Below are 21117 nucleotides of genomic sequence, written 5' to 3'. Positions count from 1 at the left end.
CCTAAATAGGAATTAAGCATCACCCCTCATGCCAAGGTTGCACAGTCCCAAAGATATTGACGCACCAGGAAACCAAATCTAACGAGGAAGAAGTGAAAAATACCTCCTCAAGAAAAAATAGCTTCGAGCTCTGCATTCTCTCTTGCCAAATCCAAAATTGAGGAAAAGCATCATGGCATACATAGCATTCGAGCTCAGCAATCTCGCAGCAGAGTGACCACAACCTGTGAAATTTCGGTGACCACAGCGTGTACAGCTGCGGAATGAGTTGGGAGGGAGAGAATACATAGCTCAAAATCATGGGAGTGAAGAAGGACGAAATGTGTGGGTGGAAACCCTAAGAGAGAGAAGGAGAAGAAGACAATACATGTGAATGGGTTTCTGGATCCATGAAACGCAATGGAAGGTCTTGAGAAGGGAGTGTGGAAAAGAAGCGAGTGAGAGCTAACAGTTTTGGGTTCTAAGCGAGGCGAAAATGATGATGACCCGAATTATAGGTAAGATAATATTAACTAAAATATAACTAATTTTGATGACTGTTTAATAAACTTGGATCCTTTCTTTATTTTTTCCACGAGCATAGAAACTGAAGCTATGCATCATGGCTAAATACCGTTTTTCTTTTTTTTTTGAATACGCTAAATATCGTTTTTCTTATACAAGAAGTGGCGTTATCAAAATTTGTATATTTTATGGGGTTTTATTGAACTCCACTAAATAACCTCCACAAATTACCTAATTTTTTTTTGTAGTATAGACTTATAATATTCTATTCAATTTTTCCGATAAATTTTTTGTTAATCAAACAACTTTTTTTATGATTTTTCTACCAAATTTTATTTCTCACCATATTCCTAGTAAGTATATTTATCTGGTAAAAAAAATTTCTCCATGTCAAACATCCCTAAAGACATCAATGTCCACTCTTATCGACTTCATTTCCTTGTCTCTTGTGGCATATTTGCAGCCCGTATATGTTGCTTACGTATGGCTATAAAAACTTCATCTTTGGATCTTACAATTCTTATTTCGACTCAGTCTCCTCTCCCTTAACGTCTTTAACTACTCCCCGCAAAAACAGACAGGCCATAGGTCAAAGAAGGCTTCAAGGTAGAAAAACATACCTAGCTACATATTCATATATACAAAAAGACAATCATTGTAAATTGGCTAAGACATTTAGGTAGCTATCATGGCGGGAGGAGGATTTACATCAGCTGGAGGGGACACCGAGTTTGAGGCGAAGATCACATTTACTGTCATTATATCTTGCATAATGGCAGCCACCGGTGGTCTTATGTTTGGTTATGACATTGGAATTTCAGGTACTTACAAACTTAATAACATTTGATATTAAATTAAATCATATTTAATGGGCGAAAATTGTGAATTGCAGGCGGTGTCACATCAATGCCTAGCTTTCTGCAAAAGTTTTTCCCAGACGTATACAGAAGGACACAGGAGCACGGGATTGATAGTAACTACTGCAAATATGACAATCAAAACCTTCAATTGTTCACATCCTCACTCTACCTTGCAGCTTTGGTTGCAACCTTATTTGCCTCTGGAGTCACCAGAAAACTAGGCCGCAAGCAAACTATGTTGATTTCTGGGATTTTCTTCATTATTGGAACTGCCTTAAATGCGGTGGCAAATACCCTTGTCCTCCTCATTATAGGCAGGATCATACTTGGCTGCGGTGTTGGTTTCGCAAATCAGGTCATTACACACACACACACATATATATATAGGGTTAGGATCATTTTACACCAGTATAAGTTACACTCTCAATCTTATTCGTTGATTCCACTTATATCTAAGGGCGGTGAATTTTTAATAATGTGAGCCATTAGATACAAGTGGATCGATGGTCAAGATGAGGTGTAAGGCTTCTAACTCTTACACCGGTGTAAGAATATATATATATATATATATATATATATATATATATATATATAAATATATATATATATATATATATTCCAAATTTCACTCTACTTTTAAATTCTATTTTTTGTTTTAATTTTTTTCATACAACTTCATACATCATCTTTCTCCTTTAATGCTGCTGATTCTTGATCAATTATAATTTTCACAACAGGCTGTGCCAGTGTTTCTTTCTGAGATTGCACCCACAAGAATTCGTGGAGCACTTAATATCATGTTCCAGCTTAACATAACCATTGGAATTCTCATAGCAAACATTGTCAACTGGTTTACTGCAAAGTAAGTTTAATAATCCTTACATAATTAATAGAAATTTGATAGGCACAAAGACTACATGATTTTATTTTGATTAATTGAAATTTTTGTATTGGACTCTAATTGTGTAAGTTGGGGAATAGGATTGAAGGTGGATATGGGTGGAGAATATCAGTGGCATTGGCAGGCATTCCAGCTCTGATGCTCACCGCGGGAGCCCTCATAGTTGATGACACTCCCAATAGTCTTATTGAGAGGGGTTTTGAGGATGAAGGAAAGGTTGTGCTAAAGAAGATTCGTGGTGTGGAAAATGTTGACCCTGAATTTCAAGATATCGTTAAAGCCAGTAAAGTGGCTAAAGAGGTCAAGAACCCCTTCACTAACCTCCTCAAGCGCCACAACCGCCCTCCTTTGATTATTGCTATCCTTTTGCAGGTCGCTACTTATTTTTCATACTTGTCATTTATCATAAAACAAGAAATATTTCCACTTTTAAGCTTAAATCGTTATGTGATGAATGGACATCAATGCAATTATTAATTGTATCTAGTAGCATCGTACAAATTTGTTGATTGGTGTTTTGACTAATATTTTTTTTTGAATTTTCTATTGGTATAGGTCTTCCAACAAATGACTGGCATAAATGCGATCATGTTCTATGCTCCAGTATTGTTCAACACATTGGGATTTCAGCATGATGCTTCGTTGTACTCAGCTGTGATCACCGGAGCTGTGAATGTCCTCTGCACCTTGGTTTCAGTGTTCTTAGTAGACAAAGCAGGGAGAAAGGTGCTACTCTTGGAAGCTTGTGTTCAAATGTTTGTGTCTCAAATGGTGATTGGAATAATACTTGGGTTAAAGGTACAAGACTACTCAGATAGCTTGAGTAAGGGAATTGCCATGTTGGTGGTGGTCATGGTTTGCACATTTGTGTCATCTTTTGCATGGTCTTGGGGACCACTTGGGTGGCTGATTCCCAGTGAAACATTTCCGCTAGAGGCTAGGTCAGCTGGGCAAAGTGTGGCTGTGTTCACTAACATGCTCTTCACCTTTATTATTGCACAAGCTTTCTTGTCCATGATGTGCCACCTCAAGTTCGGGATCTTCTTATTTTTCTCGGCTTGGGTGCTTGTCATGACATTATTCACAGTGTTCCTAATTCCAGAGACAAAGAATATCCCCATTGAAGAGATGACTGAGAAAGTCTGGAGACGACACTGGTTTTGGAAGAGTTATATGGAAGATTAAATTCGAGGCCATATCCATGTGGAATTAAATTACCTTGAATATTTCGTACTGGGTAGGCACACATATCCCACATCAAATAAAAGGTCTAATGAACCATACGAAGAGAGCTCTCTATTTCTTTTTTAATTCTTTGTGCGTATAATTTACATCTTTTATTTACACTTTATATGTTTAGGATAGAAAAATAAAAAAGAAAGTCTGTTAGAATGTAACTTTTCAGTGTTTTACTATCTCGAATTTTTTGCATAACATTGATTAGTATATTTTTTTAATCTTCTAATGTTACTATTATTATTATTACGATGATATATGATGATAATGTTATCAAACCAAGTTAGGGCCTAGAAAAATCCTATCAATCTCTAGTAAGAAATCGGGTAAAGAAAAAAGAAATGAAAATGATAACCAAGGTATAATAAATTTCAAAAAAAAAAAAACTTGCAAACAAAAATTTCAAATAATGAATTAGGCTCAAAAGATTAGTTGCCTGTTCTTTTATGTTAACAATTATTGAGCTTGTTTTGGTACAATTTAATGATAAATGTTGCAACAAGAGGATGCAGTAAATATGGCAAACGGAAATTTGATACCGCAATACTCCTTTAACTTGAGTTCATTCGGAAAAACAAATCTCTAGTTTACATCACTTTTTTTTTTTTTTTTTTAAATCCTAGCGGGGCATCTTTATTTTGCTTCTCATTTCAAAAAATATTTTTGGTATTATAAATATAACGAACACTCGGTATATCTTTTATTAAATAAGAAAAAATAACACATTTATATTATTTTTACTTCTATAATTATTTCCTTTTTATATTTTTTTTTTTTTTTTTTTTTTTTGAAAAAGAAAGTACTTATTCCCAAACCACTGAAAATGTGCTCCTCGTTCCTTAGCATTGGGTGTACCAAGGTTGCATTCCCAAGCTCTGCATATTACAGAGACTTGCAATAGTGAGGCCTGCAAGAAATTTTTCCCAAATTTAGCGTTGTGTAGTTTCCGCCCCAAATAAGAATAGGAAAAAAAAATCCCATGCTCGTAATTACGTGAGCTGATTGTGGGGGGAGTAATCCGCGATTATGCTGCATGTGGATTTCTGGATATTCCAAGAATGTAAGTTTAGGAAATTCAACGGTGGCAGAGCTTTGGGTGCATACCTTGACCTTGAGCTAGTATATGGGATCGAGGGTTTAGTAAGGTTTGGCTAGATGGTGACTTTCTTTCAATTAGGAACTTCCTTTTAAATGGTTGACAAGCTAATCATCCTAAGCATCTATTGCTTAACAACATCAGGTTTTCAAGGTCATGGAGGGTGAAGATTACACACAACTATAGGGAAAGTAATAGTGTGATAGATTGACTTTAACACATGTTTTGGAGCGAAACTGAGATTTGAAAAGGTGGGAGATTCCTCCTGTGGAATATATTCCTTTGTTTCAAAATGATATAAGAACGATTAGTTTTCTTCGTCTGTGTTGTAGATAGCACAACATGTTTCTCTCTCTTTCTCTCTCCTTAATTATGTCATAAAACAAGAAAGAAAGGTACTGATTCTTCCAAGCATAATTCAATAGTTGAAATATTTGCTTCTAATTTTTTTTAATATGAATTCAATGATGAAGAAGAAGATGATAATAATGATAATAATAATAATAATAATAATAATATAAAAAATAATAATAATTTATGATGATGAGGATAATAATATTAATTAACTTTTGGGACTCGAGACTCTTAAAGAATCTTTTTCATTCTTTAGTTGTGTACGGAACGATAGAAATAAAATAATTATATTTTAGTTTATAAAAAATTTGCAATAATGTTATATATACAAAATTTTTAAGATAATAAAACAATAAAACATACATTTTTTTATTGTTTTATGCTAAAGAATTAAAGTGCAAAGTATGGTGAAAGAATTTGATTCGAGATATTTTTTTTGGATAAAAGATGAAAACAAAAAAAATTGGGTAAATGTCATATCGCGCCTTATCCCATGCAAGCCAAGACTAACTTGAACTTTTGTAGGATGTGGGGTCGATTATGTGGCTGCAAGTGCCCACGAAGTAATATTCGAAGTAATGTACTTTCACGTGTATATGGCCTCAAATTTAATCATCCATGAATCTCTTCCAAAACTAGTGTTGTCTCCATACTTTCTTGGTCATCTCTTCAATTGGGATATTCTTTGTCTCTGGAATTAGGAAGACTGTGAATAATGACATGGCAAGCACCCAAGCCGAGAAAAATAAGAAGATCTAGAATCAGCTTCCAACAGGAGCACCCTTCTCCCTGCTTTGTCAACTAAGAACACATAAACCAATGTGGAGAGAACATTCACAGCTCCTGTGATCATTGCTGAGTACAGTGAAGCATCATGCTGAAATCCCAATGTGTTGAACAACACTGGAGCATAGAACATGATCGCATTGATGCCAGTCATTTGTTGGAAGACTTGTATCAATAGAAAATTCAAAATAAAAAATTAATCAAAACACTAATTAATAAATTCTTATGTCGGCCCGTTCATCACCTAATAATTTATATAAGCTCATATATGAGGGAAAATAATATTGTTTGGTTTATGATTAATGACAAATATGAAAAATATAAGTAGTGACCACCTGCAACAAGATGGCAATGATCAAAGGAAGACGGTTGTGGCGCTTGAAGAGGTTGGAGAAGGGGTTCTTGACCTCTTTAGCCACTTTACTGGCTTTGACGATATCTTCAAATTCAGGGTCAACATTTTCTACAATACGAATTTTCTTGAGCACAACTTTTCCTTCATCCTCAAAACCCCTCTCAATAAGACTATTAGGAGTGCCATCCACTACGAGGGCCTCCACTGTTAGCAATAGAGCCGGCACAATTAGAGCCTAATAACAAAAATTTACACAATTAGAGCCTAATAACAAAAATTTCAATTAATCAAAATGAAATTACGTAGTTTAATTTGTGCCTATCAATTTTCTGTTAATTATATAAGGATTATTTAGCTTACTTTGCAGTAAACCAGTTGACAATGTTTGCTATGAGAATTCCAATGGTGATGTTAAGTTGGAACATGATGTTAAGTGCTCCAAGAATTCTTGTGGGTGCAATCTCAGAAAGAAAAACCGGCACATCCTGTTGGGAAAATTATAATTCATCAAGAATCAACAACATTGAAAGAGAAATATCATGCATGTGGATGTGATTGTACCCCAAAAAATGTAACAAATAATAGAAATTAAAAATGCAGTGAAAAATGAAATATATAATTAAGTACCTGGTTGGCGAAACCAACACCGCAACCAAGTATGATCCTGCCTATAATGAGGAGGGGAAGGGTATTTGCCACTGCATTTAAGACAGTTCCAACAATGAAGAAAAACCCAGAAATCAACATAGTTTTCTTGCGGCCTAGTTTTCTGGTGACTCCAGAGGCAAATATGGTTGCAACCAAAGCTGCAAGGTAGAGTGAGGATGTGAACAATTGAAGGTTTTGATTGTCATATTTGCAGTAGTTACTATCACTCCCGTGCTCCTGTGTCTTTCTGTATACTTCTGGGAAAAACTTTTGCAGAAAGTTAGGCATTGATGTGACACCGCCTGCATTCACATACAATTCACAATTTTCAGACATTAAATATGATTTTGTTTATGACTTTATTTAATCTAATCGGGAATGTTATTAAGTTTTATATATATGCACCGGCAATTCCAATATCATAACTGAACATAAGACCACCGGTGGCGACCATTATGCAAGAAATGATGACAGTAAATGTGATCTTCGCTTCGAATTCGGTGTTCCCAGCTGCTGATGCAAATCCTCCGCCCGCCATGATTGCTAGCTAAATGTCTTGCCCAATTTACAATGATTGTCTTTTTGTATATATGTTTTTGTAGCTTCAAGTCTTTCTTTGACCAATGGCCTGTCCTCCTTTTTTTTTAACAGACGATTAAGTGGAGCTAAGAATTGTAAGATAAAATAGGCTGCGATGAAGTTTTTCTAACGATACGACGCAATATACATAGGGGCTGTAAAGTTGCCACAGGAGGTAAGGTACAGAAGTTGATAACAGAGTGGATGTCGATATCTCTAGATCCGTTTGGATTGGGTCAAAAATTCCACCGGTTATATCTAATGTAAGAGGTAATATTCAAGAAGTTATATCTAATTATGGAGAATACTAGCTACGAGGGAAATGGAAGCAGAAGTTATATCTTTTTAACATTTCCATTCAGGATACTATGAAATTAATGGATGACCTAGTTGTCCTAAGATCTACCATCTTCTGTAGCGTTCCTCCGCTTTATAATAGAATATATGCTGGGTAGATTAATTATACATTTATACTCTAATTTTTACAACTGTTCGTTAGCTTCTAATTTTGTGTTCATTGTGCCATTCAATTGGATTTTTTTTGGCAGTATCATTAATGGTGTTAAAACATCCGGTGGTCTGAGGGAGAGGCTATTTAATGTTGCCTACAATGCTAAAAGGCAGGCATTATTGCATGGTAAAATGTATTCACAATGAGCTATCTTTTGAGTAGGATGCATTTATATAGTTATTTTACCTCATTTATTTATTATGTTACGTATCTGATTGCTGCTGTACCCTAAACATTTATCCTAATGTCCCACTTTTCGGCAAAAATTCAGTACCACTGTTATTTTCCAAAAGTATCTCCATGCTGAAACACATTTATAAAGATTGACGAGAGTAGAGCAATCAAATATGTAGGTTGGACTCACGTGATAGTCCCGCCACTTACAACGACGAGACCAGCAGCCACGTAGGATACCACACCAATCCTCGTCAGTCCAAGTCACGTGTGTGCATGTATCCCGCTACCTGTTGTGACTCATTTCAGTCCCGCCATGTAAGTTGGCGAGACAAACATGGATCCTGCCACTTCAATTAACATATTCTATGAGTCATCCGCCATCTATGAGTCATCCGCCACGTGCCTTGACGAAACTCTCTCATTCATTTGCAGCCATCCCTTTCTTATCCCCTTACTTCAATTAACATATTCTATGAGTCATCCGCGTGTATTCATTTGGAGAGATACATGTGTTCTGAAATTGTTTTCATAAATGCGGATCTGTTAAAAAAAATTGGGTCACTTTTTTTTATTTTAAAATCTCTTACGACATAATTTTTTAAGTACTTCGCTGTCAAACAAAATTATCACATGTATCTACAATTAATCGAAGACAAAAATAGGGTGGCATGAAAGGAAACCGATGTAGCCCCAACAAATTAAAAATAAAATAAAATGAAATGGTTGTTTTAATAATTAGTAAATTTGTTTTAATTAGTAAAAACTGGCCCATTTGTTTTGCCTAATTAATAAATTAATTAATAATATTAAGCAAATTATGTAATTAGTAGTATTGTTGTAATGTTATTAATTCCCTTTTCAAATATTCTGCATTAATGAAGAAAAATATTTTTGAGAACCTTAGGCATCAAAAAATCATTCCTAACATAATTAGTAAATGTAATTTGGCTTTTGGTAAACAGTAATTAATGTAATAATTATGTAGTAATTTTAACTAGTGTTTTAATTAATAGTAATCATATTTAAATTTACAATGCTTTATAATCCATGTTAGGAAACTAAGTTTTTAACATTGGAAATCATAAACATGAATCTGAAATAGTAATTTTAATTTAATATATTTATAATTATTACAATTTTTATTTATGGAAATCGTAATAATTGTTTGAATAAATATATAATTGCAGTTTACATGTTAATGAATAAAACCTTCAAAAAAAACATATTAAGTTAAATTAATAACAACTAAAAAAGTAACTAAATAGTCATTACAATTTATTGAATTAGTTAAATACATGCAATTAAATCCTTTACACAAAATTATTTATTAATATTACAATGTTACAAAAAGATCTTAACCACGAAAATCGCGTTCCAGCCATTTAATTACTGTATATTTGCCAAAATTAGTAACTTCGACAATATACTTCATAGTACAGTAGTAAATACATTGTAATTATTTCTTATATGTTGTTGTAATTATATTTGCAGTCATATTTTATTAAATAGTAATTGTAATAGTAGCTTAATTATGTAGTCCCTATATTTTTTGATAAATTTTGCAAGGGGATAAGAAAGGGAGGGCTGCAAATGAATAAGAGAGTTTTGTGAAGGAACGTGGCGGATGACTCATAGAATATGTTAATTGAAGTGGCGGGATCCATGTTTGTCTCGCCAACTTACATGGCGGGACTGAAATGAGTCACAGCAGGTGGCGGGATACATCCACACACGTGACTTAGACTGACGAGGATTGGTGTGGTATCCTACGTAGCTGCTGGTCTCGTCGTTGTAAGTGGCGAGACTGATCACGTCAGTTCAACCTACACATTTGACTGCTCTACTCTCGTCAATTTTTACAAATGTGTTTCAGCATGGAGATACTTTTGCAAAATAACAGTAGTATGGAATTTTTGCTCCCACTCTTCATTCGTTGATGAAACTACCCTTGATAGGGAAATAAGCGGCAAAACAACCATAGCACGAAGAAGAATAACCGAATGTTATTCCAAGTGGAAGCTGATCTCGAAAGTAATACGAGACTACAGCAGTCAAACGCGTTGAAGACCATGACGACACCTTTTAAGAACCTTGAGGTCACCACCCCAAAAGCTAGCTCAAGGGGTGGGAGTGCCCAAGGCCTTATAAAGGCTATATTAGTTGCCCATCCAATCAATGTGGGACTATATATCTCAACACGTCCCCCTCACGCAAGAGCCCTTTAGGCTAGAAGCGTGGAAATTGCACAGGCCCATCTTTGGTTTACCTTTTTGTGCTTTTTTTTTTATTTTAATTCCACTTTTTAAAGCGGGAGACGGTGAGGCTCTGATACCATGAAAGATATCATATGAGAGAGAGAAGAAAGAAATAAACTGAAATTTTGATATTGAGAAAATGAAGTGATGATTACATTTAGCTGTGTAACTCTAAATTATATACTCCTAGTCTTAGATGAATCTCAGCCATTCATAAATAACTGAATGATCTCAACCTTTCAATAATAACAGATCAGCTAAACAAACTAACTGACTTTAAACAAACTATCTAACTTCTGATGTTGGGCTTCTGTTATTGGGCTTGGCCCATACATCCTTTATTCCCCCGCAAGCTGAAGAGGGGTTGGACTTGGAGTCCACCACGCGAAGCTTGGTCTTGAAATCAAGGAAGGAGACTTGGGAGACAGCTTTGGTAAGACCATCAGCAAGTTGGTCAATGGCTGGGACATGGTGCACCGACACAGCCTTACTGAGCACCTTCTCCCTAACAAAATGGAGATCCAGCTCAAAGTGCTTGGTCCTGGAGTGAAAGATGGGATTAGCGGTAAGGAGCACAGCGGAGAGGTTGTCACAGTAGATAACTGGAGATCTGGGGATACTGATGCGAAGTTCGGAGAGAAGGGACTGGATCCAGGTCAGCTCAGCGACGGTAGCAGCAAGACAACGATATTCCGCCTCAGTACTCGAGCGGCTGACCACATGCTGCTTCTTGGAGGACCAGGTGACAAGATTCGATCCAAGGAAGATACAGAACCCACTGGTGGAACGGCGGTCGTCAAGATCTGAACCCCAATCGGAGTCACAGTAAGCAGCCAAATGGAAATTGGGAGATGGGTTGATGGTTAACCCATGAGAGATCGTCCCACTCAGGTAACGGAGTATCCTTTTAACAGCCTTCCAATGTGTATCTAAAGGTACATGCATAAATTGACAGACCTTGTTTACACTGAATGTGATGTCAGGACGAGTAATTGTGGCATACTGAAGGGCACCAACAATGGATCTATACTGAGACGGATCAGGATGTGGAGATCCATCACGAGAAGAAAGCTTGACACTGGACATCATAGGAGTTGGCATGGACTTGCAGTTTTCCATGTTGGCCTTTTTGAGGAGATCCTGAATATACTTGGATTGATGGAGATGAAGACCACCAGAGGCTGATTTGGTCACCTCAATGCCCAGAAAGTAGTGCAGATGACCAAGGTCCTTGAGAGGAAAGGCATCATTGAGGGAGTGGATGAGAGTCTGAATAGCAGAGGAAGAAGATCCAGTAACAAGTATATCATCGACATAGACTAGGACATATAGAGTAGCAGTAGGTGTAATGGAGATAAAGAGGGAAGAGTCACATTTAGCAGTGACAAAACCCAGTTTGTGAAGAGTGCCACTGAGTTTGTCAAACCAGGCGCGTGGAGCCTGTTTGAGGCCATAGAGAGCCTTAGTGAGCTTGCACACCAGGGTTTTATCTTCATGAATAAAACCTGGAGGTTGTTGCATGTATACATCTTCCTGAAGATCACCATTCAGGAAGGCATTGTTCACATCCAGCTGGTGAACAGGCCAGCTTCTAGAGAGAGCAGCTGTAAGGACGATCCGAATGGTAGCAGGTTTAACCACAGGACTAAAGGTTTCCTGGTAGTCAAAACCTTCCTGTTGGTGAAACCCCTTGGCCACTAGCCTGGCTTTATACTTAAGAATGCTGCATCAGGATGAAATTTGGTGCGAAATACCCATTTACAGCCTATAGGAGACCTGTTTGAAGGCATAGGAACCAACTTCCACGTATTATTTTTGAGTAAAGCAGCATACTCTTCTTGCATAGCTGCATGCCAGTGTGGTTGTGCTAGAGCCTGAGAGACAGAAGTAGGTTCCAAAGAGGTCAAATAGGCTTTAGGTTTAAAGATACCAGCTTTAGCTCTAGTAACCATAGGATGAGTTGGAGGAACCACAGGAACTGGTAGAGTGGAATTAGACCTGCAACTGTTGTCAGAAAAAATAGGGAACCTGCAAGCAGTGTTAGAGGAACTAACAGAAAAATCATTAATAGAGTCACCCATTGAGAGATTAGGAGAAACAACAGGAGATGGAATAAGAGCTAATATTGGGACAGGGGATGGAACAGGGACAGTTCTTGAGTTAATGCTGGGAGATAATACAGGAATGACAGGAGTAGAGGGATAGGTAGATGACTCACTGGTTGAAGAGGAAGTAGAAACTGAGGATTTGAGAAAAGGAAAATCAGATTCATCAAAGAGAACATGTCTTGCAAAAATGACTTGACCAGTTGGTTTTAAACATTTGTAACCTTTTTGATTTGTACAGTAGCCAATAAAGGTGCATTTTTCTGATCTAAAATTGATTTTGTGCCTGTTGTAGGGTCTTAGGTAGGGATAACATGCACATCCATAAGTCTTGAGAAAAGAGTAATCAGGTGTCTTGTGAAATAAGGTTTCAAAGGGAGACTTGTTGTCTAGGGTGGGAGTAGGTAAGCGATTTATAACATGGGTGGCAGAAATAAAGGCATCAGTCCAATACTTGGTTGGTAAGTGGGATTGAGCTAGAAGAGCTAGGCCAGTTTCAACAACATGCCTATGTTTTCTTTCGGGTTGGCCATTTTGTTGATGAGTGTAGGGACATGTGAGGCGATGAATAATGCCATGTTGTTGCAAATAGGGAGTAAGTTTGAGGTATTCTTTGCCATTATCAGTTTGGAGGGATTTGATTTTAGCATTAAGTTGTAATTCAACCATGGTTTTAAACTGAATGAATATATTGTAAGCTTGTGATTTGTTTGTCATAGGATAAAGCCAAGTGTATTTGGAAAAGGCATCTACAAATAAAATGTAGTAGTGAGCACCTGAGGAACTTGCAATAGGTGCTGGACCCCAAATGTCAGTAAGAACAAGTTCTAAGGGATTAGAGTAAACTGTAGTAGTATTAGGTAAGTGCAGTTGGTGCATTTTTGCCATACAACAAGCACAGCACAATTGTGAATCAGTTTTATTTGCATATGGTATTGTTACAATGTTTAAGAACCAACTTGACAATAGGAAAAGAGGCATGAGCTAATCTTGAATGCCATAGATCTAAAGTGGAAACTTTAGAAGTATTATTACAAGCTAAGGAAGATTTAGCAGCAGAAATTGTGGGTATACGAGGTTGATGCAATTTTGAAGTAGATGCAGCAGCAACAGCAAACTTTGGAGGTTTTTGTACTCCATCAAACGCATAGAGACCATTTTTAAGGTTGCCTTGGAGAAGGATCTCCTTGGTAGCCTGAGATTTGACATAGCAAATATTAGAATGGAATTCAAAAAATACTTGATTTTCCTTTGCAAATTGTGAAACACTCAACAAATTTTTGGACAAACCAGGAACATGCAGAAGATTGGACAGTGTAAGAGTTTTTGAGCTAAAAGGAGAGCATAGAAATGAGTGACCTATGTGTTTGATTTTTAGGTTAGATCCATTACCTACTTGAACAGCATCCTGACCATTGTAAGTGGTTTTCTGCAACAGGTTGGAGGATTCTGGTGTGAAGTGATTTGTGGCTCCAGAGTCTGGATACCAGCTTGAATCAGTGAGAGAGAAATAATCAGAGGCTTCATCATCCTGTTGTTTTACAGCAGTGTGGCTGGTCACTGCCATATTTGCTTGCATGTTGGAGAAGTTATTATGTTTTATTGAGCTTTGGTAACTCTGATTAAACCTATGATGACAATCAAGAGCCAAGTGGCCATATCTACCACAAACTTGGCATTGAGGTCTATTATAGCCTCCACTGCCATGGTACCTTCCTCCTCTTCCTCTGTAAGGTTGATAATTTCCTCTATTTGTATTTGTTTGGAATCTTCCTCTGTTCGAATTAAAACCTCCTCTATTAAAATTGGAGTTGAAACCTCCTCTTCCTCTGTTTGCAGTGTTACTGACCTGAAGTTGAGCCATATTGGCTTGAAGGCTTGATGAAAGATTTCTTCTATGCTTCTCCAACCTTTGTTCTTGAGCCATCAATAGAGCTTCTATTTCACCAACAGTATAAGGATCTGTGCGTGAAATAACTGATGTGACAAAACCATCATAATCTTCATTTAGGCCATCTAATATCGCATCTATGTGATCTTCACAACTAACAGCTGAACCACATGCAGCCAAAGAGTCCACTGTTTTCTTGATTGTGAGAAGGTATTTTGACACATCACCTTCTTTCTTTATATTCTTCAATTGCACTTTCAATTGTTTAACCTTTGCTCTCGTTTGAGACATGAAAAATTCTTCAAGTTTCTTCCAAACTTGGAATGAATTGGAACAGCCAACAACACGCATGTACATTGATTCAGACATGGACGACAGCAGCCAAGAAAGTATCAACTGATCTTGTTGAGCAGTAACAGTCGTTTGTGTATTTGTGACTTGAGGAGTTTGAGTTGCATTGTTGCCAACACTTTCTACACCTTCTTCAGTAACGGTTCTTGCAACAGGTATTGCATCTTGAACTTCTTGAGTGATGAATTTGATTAAACCATAACCTTTGATTGTAGCTAACGCTTGTTGTTTCCATGGTAGGAAATTATCTTCATCCAACTTGAAGGAAACTGGATTGGAGAAAGTATGAACAGAGCTTTGCACAGCACGATTTGAGTCCATGGATCAGATTTGGCTCTGATACCATTTTAAGAACCTTGAGGTCACCACCCCAAAAGCTAGCTCAAGGGGTGGGAGTGTCCAAGGCCTTATAAAGGCTATATTAGTTGCCCATCCAATCAATGTGGGACTATATATCTCAACACGTCCCCTCACGCAAGAGCCCTTTAGGCTAGAAGCGTGGAAATTGCACAGGCCCATCTTTGGTTTACCTTTTTGTGCTTTTTTTTTTTTATTTTAATTCCACTTTTTAAAGCGGGAGACGGTGAGGCTCTGATACCATGAAAGATATCAGATGAGAGAGAGAAGAAAGAAATAAACTGAAATTTTGATATTGAGAAAATGAAGTGATGATTACATTTAGCTGTGTAACTCTAAATTATATACTCCTAGTCTTAGATGAATCTCAGCCATTCATAAATAACTGAATGATCTCAACCTTTCAATAATAACAGATCAGCTAAACAAACTAACTGACTTTAAACAAACTATCTAACTTCTGATGTTGGGCTTGGCCCATACATCCTTTAACACCAGTCCCGCCACCATGCATGGCGCGACCAAGTGCCACCTCAGATGCTGATGGAGTCCCGCCACATAGCCTGACGCTGATGCCCTAAACCCATCACATTGTTTGACGTCTTCGATGTCTGTCCCGCCAATGTGGTCGACGGGTTCCTCTGGCATGGCAGGGTTCCTCTGGCATGGCATACTGCCCTGAGCACAACAGTCCTATGACTTGCTATGACGGGTGTCTTCAACAGTCTTTCGAAACCAGCTCCCCCTCCTTGTGTCCGTCTTCGTCTCAGTCTCCGGCTTCATCTCCTTCTCCCTCCCTCTTTTCCATCCTCTCCATCTTCGTCTCCGGTCATTTCATTTTACAATTTCTGTCCTCTGGTCTCTGTTTTGGTGTGTGGAAAGTCCCCAAACGGTGGAAAAGATCTCCCTCCTACCTGCATCTCCATCAGGTTTGCATGCAAATTTTTTTTTGTATATTAATTTATATTTTAGATGCAAACCGTATGATAGTTATTGTAAATTTTTAATTTTGTATTTTAGTAGTGAACTGAGTATTTTGTAATTAATGTTTTTATTAATTTAAAATTGTGCCTATAATTAATAATTATTCAAACTTTAGGAATAGTTTAAATTATTTATTAATTACTGTTTTAATAATTTGATAAATTTCATTAAGTTGTAAAATTATGGAAACCCACAAATATGTCTGCATTTTTTGTAATTAATTTGTAATAATCATTTTAATTAATTTAATAAATGCAATTAATGAAACTCTAAGAAAGAAACCAATTCAATAAATTTATTTTAACCGTATTGATGAAATTTAGTTAGTAAAGTAATGAATTTGTAATTAGGAAAATAATTAATAGAGATGTTGTAGGTTTTTTTTTTATAATTTAAGTTTTATTTATTAGATAAATTCAATTAGCCTTTAGAATGGTTGAACCCTTTGATCCATTCATTTTTATTTACGGTTTAGAATATGTAATCCACGAATTATAATTAATTTGTAATCATTATTTTAATTAATTTAGTAAATTTAATTAATGAAACTTAAGAAAGAAACCAATTCAATAAACAGTACCAATTCAGTAATTTAAATTGTTTTATGATTTTTGTTATACTCAATTGAGTTATTATATGTTATGAATACTTAACAAAAGTACCTACTTAGTTAAATAGATTAATTGTTAGTGAAATGATTAAACAGTAATTAAAATTAATGATTTAAATAAATATTAATAATATTTTATTAAAATCAATAATAGAAACAATTTAGTAAAATAATTAATGTTATTATTAAACAGTAATTACACTCGTTGTTTTAATTAAATATTAAGCATAGTCATAATGAGGCAATTTAAAAATAAATTTTTTCCTTTTTTAATTAGTGTTTAGAATAAGGGTGATCATATTTAATTAGTGATGAAAATTTTAAATAGTTAGTGAATTATTTAATATTTACTGTTGTAATTAACTTTGTAGTATAATTTATTAAATGCAAGAATAATTCATTTTTTACTGATATAGTACTTATAATGTTGACTTTAATTGTAAATTTTTGTTGGGGTTATGGCTAGTGATCGCCCCCGCATTGACCCTGGTCCCAGAGAGTGGGGCGTACTGGACGAGAACGTGCAGCAATCACATAAATCGCAAGTCGTGTGGAACGACGGGCATATTAAGTCTCTTAGGGTTAGGCGAGCCTCGGAGGGTAAGGGAGACAATAGAGATGTCCATGACCCAGATAACATCCCACTGGACTTGCAACAACATCTGATGCGTGCAGGTTTCTAGCATGCGACACGTATGAGATGTTTAGCGGTACGTTTTAGTTTTCAAGGCCATTATTGTAAATTATGTGTAATATTTTACCAATAATAGATGTCCTTTATATTTTGTTCCTTTATTTTATGTTGGCAGATTGACCATCGTCTGATTACTGCATTGGTTGAGAGATGGAGGCCGGAGACTCACACCTTCTACATGCCTATTGGAGAGATGACAATTACTTTACAGGATGTAGAGGCTATTCTGGGTTGACCATTCATCATGTGCCCAAACCATCTTGGCAAGAACACATACGACTCGTCCCAATCACTGTAGATCTTAGCAATTGCTTTCTGTTTCTCCTTCCATGCCTTCCTATACGAAACATTAAATCCAAATAGACCAGTCACTCATTCTTGTATCAAGATAACGGCCACCGAAGGTGAAGCCTTCACCATGTCTACATGACCATTCACCATATGGTATGCATTAATACATATATTTATTTCCACTTGTAAATACGAATAATAATGAAAATTAATAGTTAAATAATGCATAATACCTATTATGGCCTCAAAAATAAACTTCGAACTGAGCTGTCTGTGATCTTGGGAAATGATTGTGCTCAAACAACTATGATCTCCTACCCATTTACTGACCACCCAGGTGCTGTTGTTCTTCGGTTTAATTGCTCTTACTCGCCAGCTGCAACTTTCTTCATGGTTACGACATTTCATAGACAACTTCGTCGTAGTACTCTCAACCACAATAGCTTCTTCATGTTTCTTCATGCAGTAATGTTTAATGGCGTCTTGCACATCGCGCTTGGACCTGAACTCTTGTTTGACAAACATTTCATCTCCTCTTGTCCACGGACCATGACCTAAGCCTTCTACATCCAGTATATCTTTGTTCGGGTAGTCTAAATTAAGAGCCTCATAGTGTGGAATCGAACTCCAAAATGGTGTCACATCTACATATACACATATAATAGGATACATGCTTCAACATGGTATTAAATAACTAAGTATAAATTAATAATAAAAAACCCACTAACTAACCGGATGTTGACGGAACTACTGCAATATTAGACATAGGGTTACTAGTCTCGGCAGACGTGGGATTATCAAGATGTTCATCATCACCTGCATCGCTGTCATTTTGATCGTGGTCATTTGCCAACAAAGTCTCTTCATCTTCATTCTAATTAAAAAATTCACAATAACAATGAATTACATCCATTTTATCATTTGTTTCACGCAAGGACAATACATCTACAATGTGGGACAGATTAGTTTTCAATAAAATAAAGGACAAGCTTGGAGGAAGAGTTCGTCCGATGGTGTCAGGTGCCTCACCTCTATCACCTGATCATGTCATGGAACTTTTAAAGATGTAAGTTTTGCATAATATTGGAGTTTATATTGCTAGAGATGATTGTCCTTCTCTTATTATTATTTTTAATTAATTTTTTTTCTGGTCGAATGATGTGTGGCATATCTATTTTATAGTTTCTTTGGTGGTCGACTACTAGAAAAAACCTGTATAGCGACGGAATTGCTATGAAAATTCCGTCGCTAATTTCATCCTCGCTACTACTTTCCGTCACAAATTGCCTCGCAAATCGTTTGCGAGAGAATTTGTGACGGAAAGTAGTAGCAAGGATGAAATTAGTGACGAAATTTTCATAGCAATTCTGTCGCTATACAGATTTTTTCTAGTAGTAAGGATATGGAATGACTGAGACTACATGTGTTATAACCTGTATTGATGATGGCGACAAAACTTGGTGGTCATGTTGGCTCTCCTAATCCAGCTTGTGGTGAGTACTTAGTATGAATTTCACATCACATAGCTGGCTGTACGTTCATGTTTAACCTGCTTGATCTTAACTGTCAGGTAATGCCACATACCAACCAACTTGATCATGAAATGGTCAAATCTAATTTATTTTTTTAATTTTAATTGCAACATCCCATCATTTGTGGTTATTTTAAATGTTCTGCTTCTTTGCCTTGGTACTGACTTTTAGGGATGTGTTGTTTCCTTTCTTTGATATGTTGTTCTATGAAAATGTTAGCTAAATTCTTGACTCAGCCTTTATGCATGCTAACGGGCAGTGGCGGAGCCAGGATTCAATTTTAGTCGTGGCCAAAAAATTTGACATATCAAATTATCAACAAAAAAAGAATTATAATTACACAAATCTATTAGGAAAAAAATTTACTTAAAAATTTCAAAGTAATAGGATCGATGTTATTTTAACAAATAATAGTTAATTATTTAAAATTTAGAATATAATATAAAATAAAAGGGAGAGGTTATACTTACTACCTTTTTTTCTTACTACTTGTTACTACTAAATCTTAACCGTTGATTTCCGCCAATCTAACGTTATAATTTATTGGGTCACACTTATTAATTAATTATTAATTCTAATAAATTATAATCGTTAAATTGACGAAAATCAACGGTTAAGATTTGACAGTAACAAGTAGTAAGAAAAAGAAGTAGTAAGTAGTAAGAAAAAGAAGTAGTAAGTATAACCTCTCCCAAAATAAAATTAGTAAAGAAAGTGCAAATTATATATACATATATGAAATTTTCATGTGATTTTTATGCACATTTTCATGTGATCTTTGATAATATTATTTCATGTGATGTTAATGAAAGCTTATTTCATGTGATGTTAATGAAAATTGATTTCATGTGGTCTTTGTGAATAATTTTTTTTTTTATATTTTAATTTGATTTGGGCCTACAAACATTAGTTTGCAACTTGATAGGCCTTACAAGTCGTATTCGGTTTTTTTAGTTTTTTATAATATGGCAAGCCATAAATCAAGTATTTAATAGCCTAATAGGTCAATATAGGTTCCAAATATTTTACGTAGGCTTAGGCTATCAAAGTCAAAGTTTGACTTAACTTGGCCTATTTATACCCCTAGACGTGGCCTGTGAAGAACATTAACATAGAGGGACAACAAACTTCACAATTAAAAAGAAACATGGGATAATCAACGACAAGTGTCTAAAATCATTTAAATTACATTGGATCCACAAAAATCATTTAATTAGTGTTTAGATATTTTAAAAATACAAAGAAGAAGAAGTTGTTAATGGATATGTATAAGAAATTTTCATACTCCATATATATACATATATCTTCATTGATTTTTTTCTTTAACAGTTTCCACTAATTAATAACCAAAATTCACATTCTTGTTGTGAAATAAAATACAAATAACACCAATAAACAATTCAATTTCATTACCAATAGCAATTGTAGCTCTACATTATAAAAATTTGTTTTTTTAAAAAGGTAAACGTAAAACAACACTCCATTTTTTCAAAAGAAATAAAATCAATAACTACAACCACAAAAAAATAAAGTTGTTAATAAAATAGAGGGGGTGTGAATTTCACTCATGTTAGAAACACTCAATAAACAATTATGGTCAGCAAAGACAAAGAATTTCACTTTTATAAGGTTCAAAAATATAAATCAATTTTTTTCGCCAACAGACAATATAATTATCAATGCATATTCCAAGGGTATTCGTAAAATCTTGAAGAAAGAAATGAAACTTCGTGCCTTGTCGCAGAATGGCTGGGTTCCGGGTTGTAAGTGAGAATAAAAAAAAAGTTAGAAGAAAACCTTAATTGGAAAAAGATGAAAGAAGAAGAAATTAAGAAGAAATAAATATGTTATATAATCATACACAGAAAGCAGCTCCATATATTCATCTGTTACCACTGTTACAATTTTAGCTAGAGTCAACTTACAATTTTAGCTAGGGCCCAATTATAATTACTTATATAATTATATACATGAAGGAAAATTCTCACATTTGGGAATTAGATTTTTGACTATTCTTTGTGTGCAATAACCCAAAACACA

The 21117-nt window shown here is 35.6% G+C and overlaps 2 protein-coding genes across 2 annotated transcripts; one reads left to right on the top strand and one right to left on the bottom strand.

The window, feature by feature from the left end:
- The first annotated feature begins 1192 nt into the window (after positions 1–1192).
- LOC133285419 (sugar transport protein 13-like) lies at positions 1193–3450 on the top strand. Its single transcript, XM_061482636.1, has 5 exons — positions 1193–1325; positions 1397–1719; positions 2102–2226; positions 2346–2637; positions 2821–3450. Exons 1-5 carry the CDS (start codon positions 1193–1195, stop codon positions 3448–3450), a joined length of 1503 nt encoding a protein of 500 aa, XP_061338620.1.
- A 2198-nt stretch (positions 3451–5648) lies between these two features.
- LOC133285423 (sugar transport protein 13-like) lies at positions 5649–7278 on the bottom strand. Its single transcript, XM_061482639.1, has 5 exons — positions 7146–7278; positions 6720–7042; positions 6458–6577; positions 6073–6327; positions 5649–5828 (listed from the first exon to the last, which is right to left on the bottom strand). The coding sequence occupies exons 1-5, from the start codon at positions 7276–7278 to the stop codon at positions 5649–5651; spliced, it is 1011 nt and encodes a 336-aa protein (XP_061338623.1).
- Between the last annotated feature and the right edge of the window lie 13839 nt (positions 7279–21117).

The sequence above is a fragment of the Gastrolobium bilobum genome, unplaced genomic scaffold, assembly GCF_033153095.1.
Source record: "Gastrolobium bilobum isolate Gb01-03AN ecotype WA unplaced genomic scaffold, APGP_CSIRO_Gbil_v1 utg7290, whole genome shotgun sequence".
In the NCBI taxonomy this organism is placed as follows: Eukaryota; Viridiplantae; Streptophyta; class Magnoliopsida; order Fabales; family Fabaceae; genus Gastrolobium; species Gastrolobium bilobum.
Note: the sequence above shows the minus strand (reverse complement) of the source record. Positions and strands in the feature narration are given on the sequence as shown.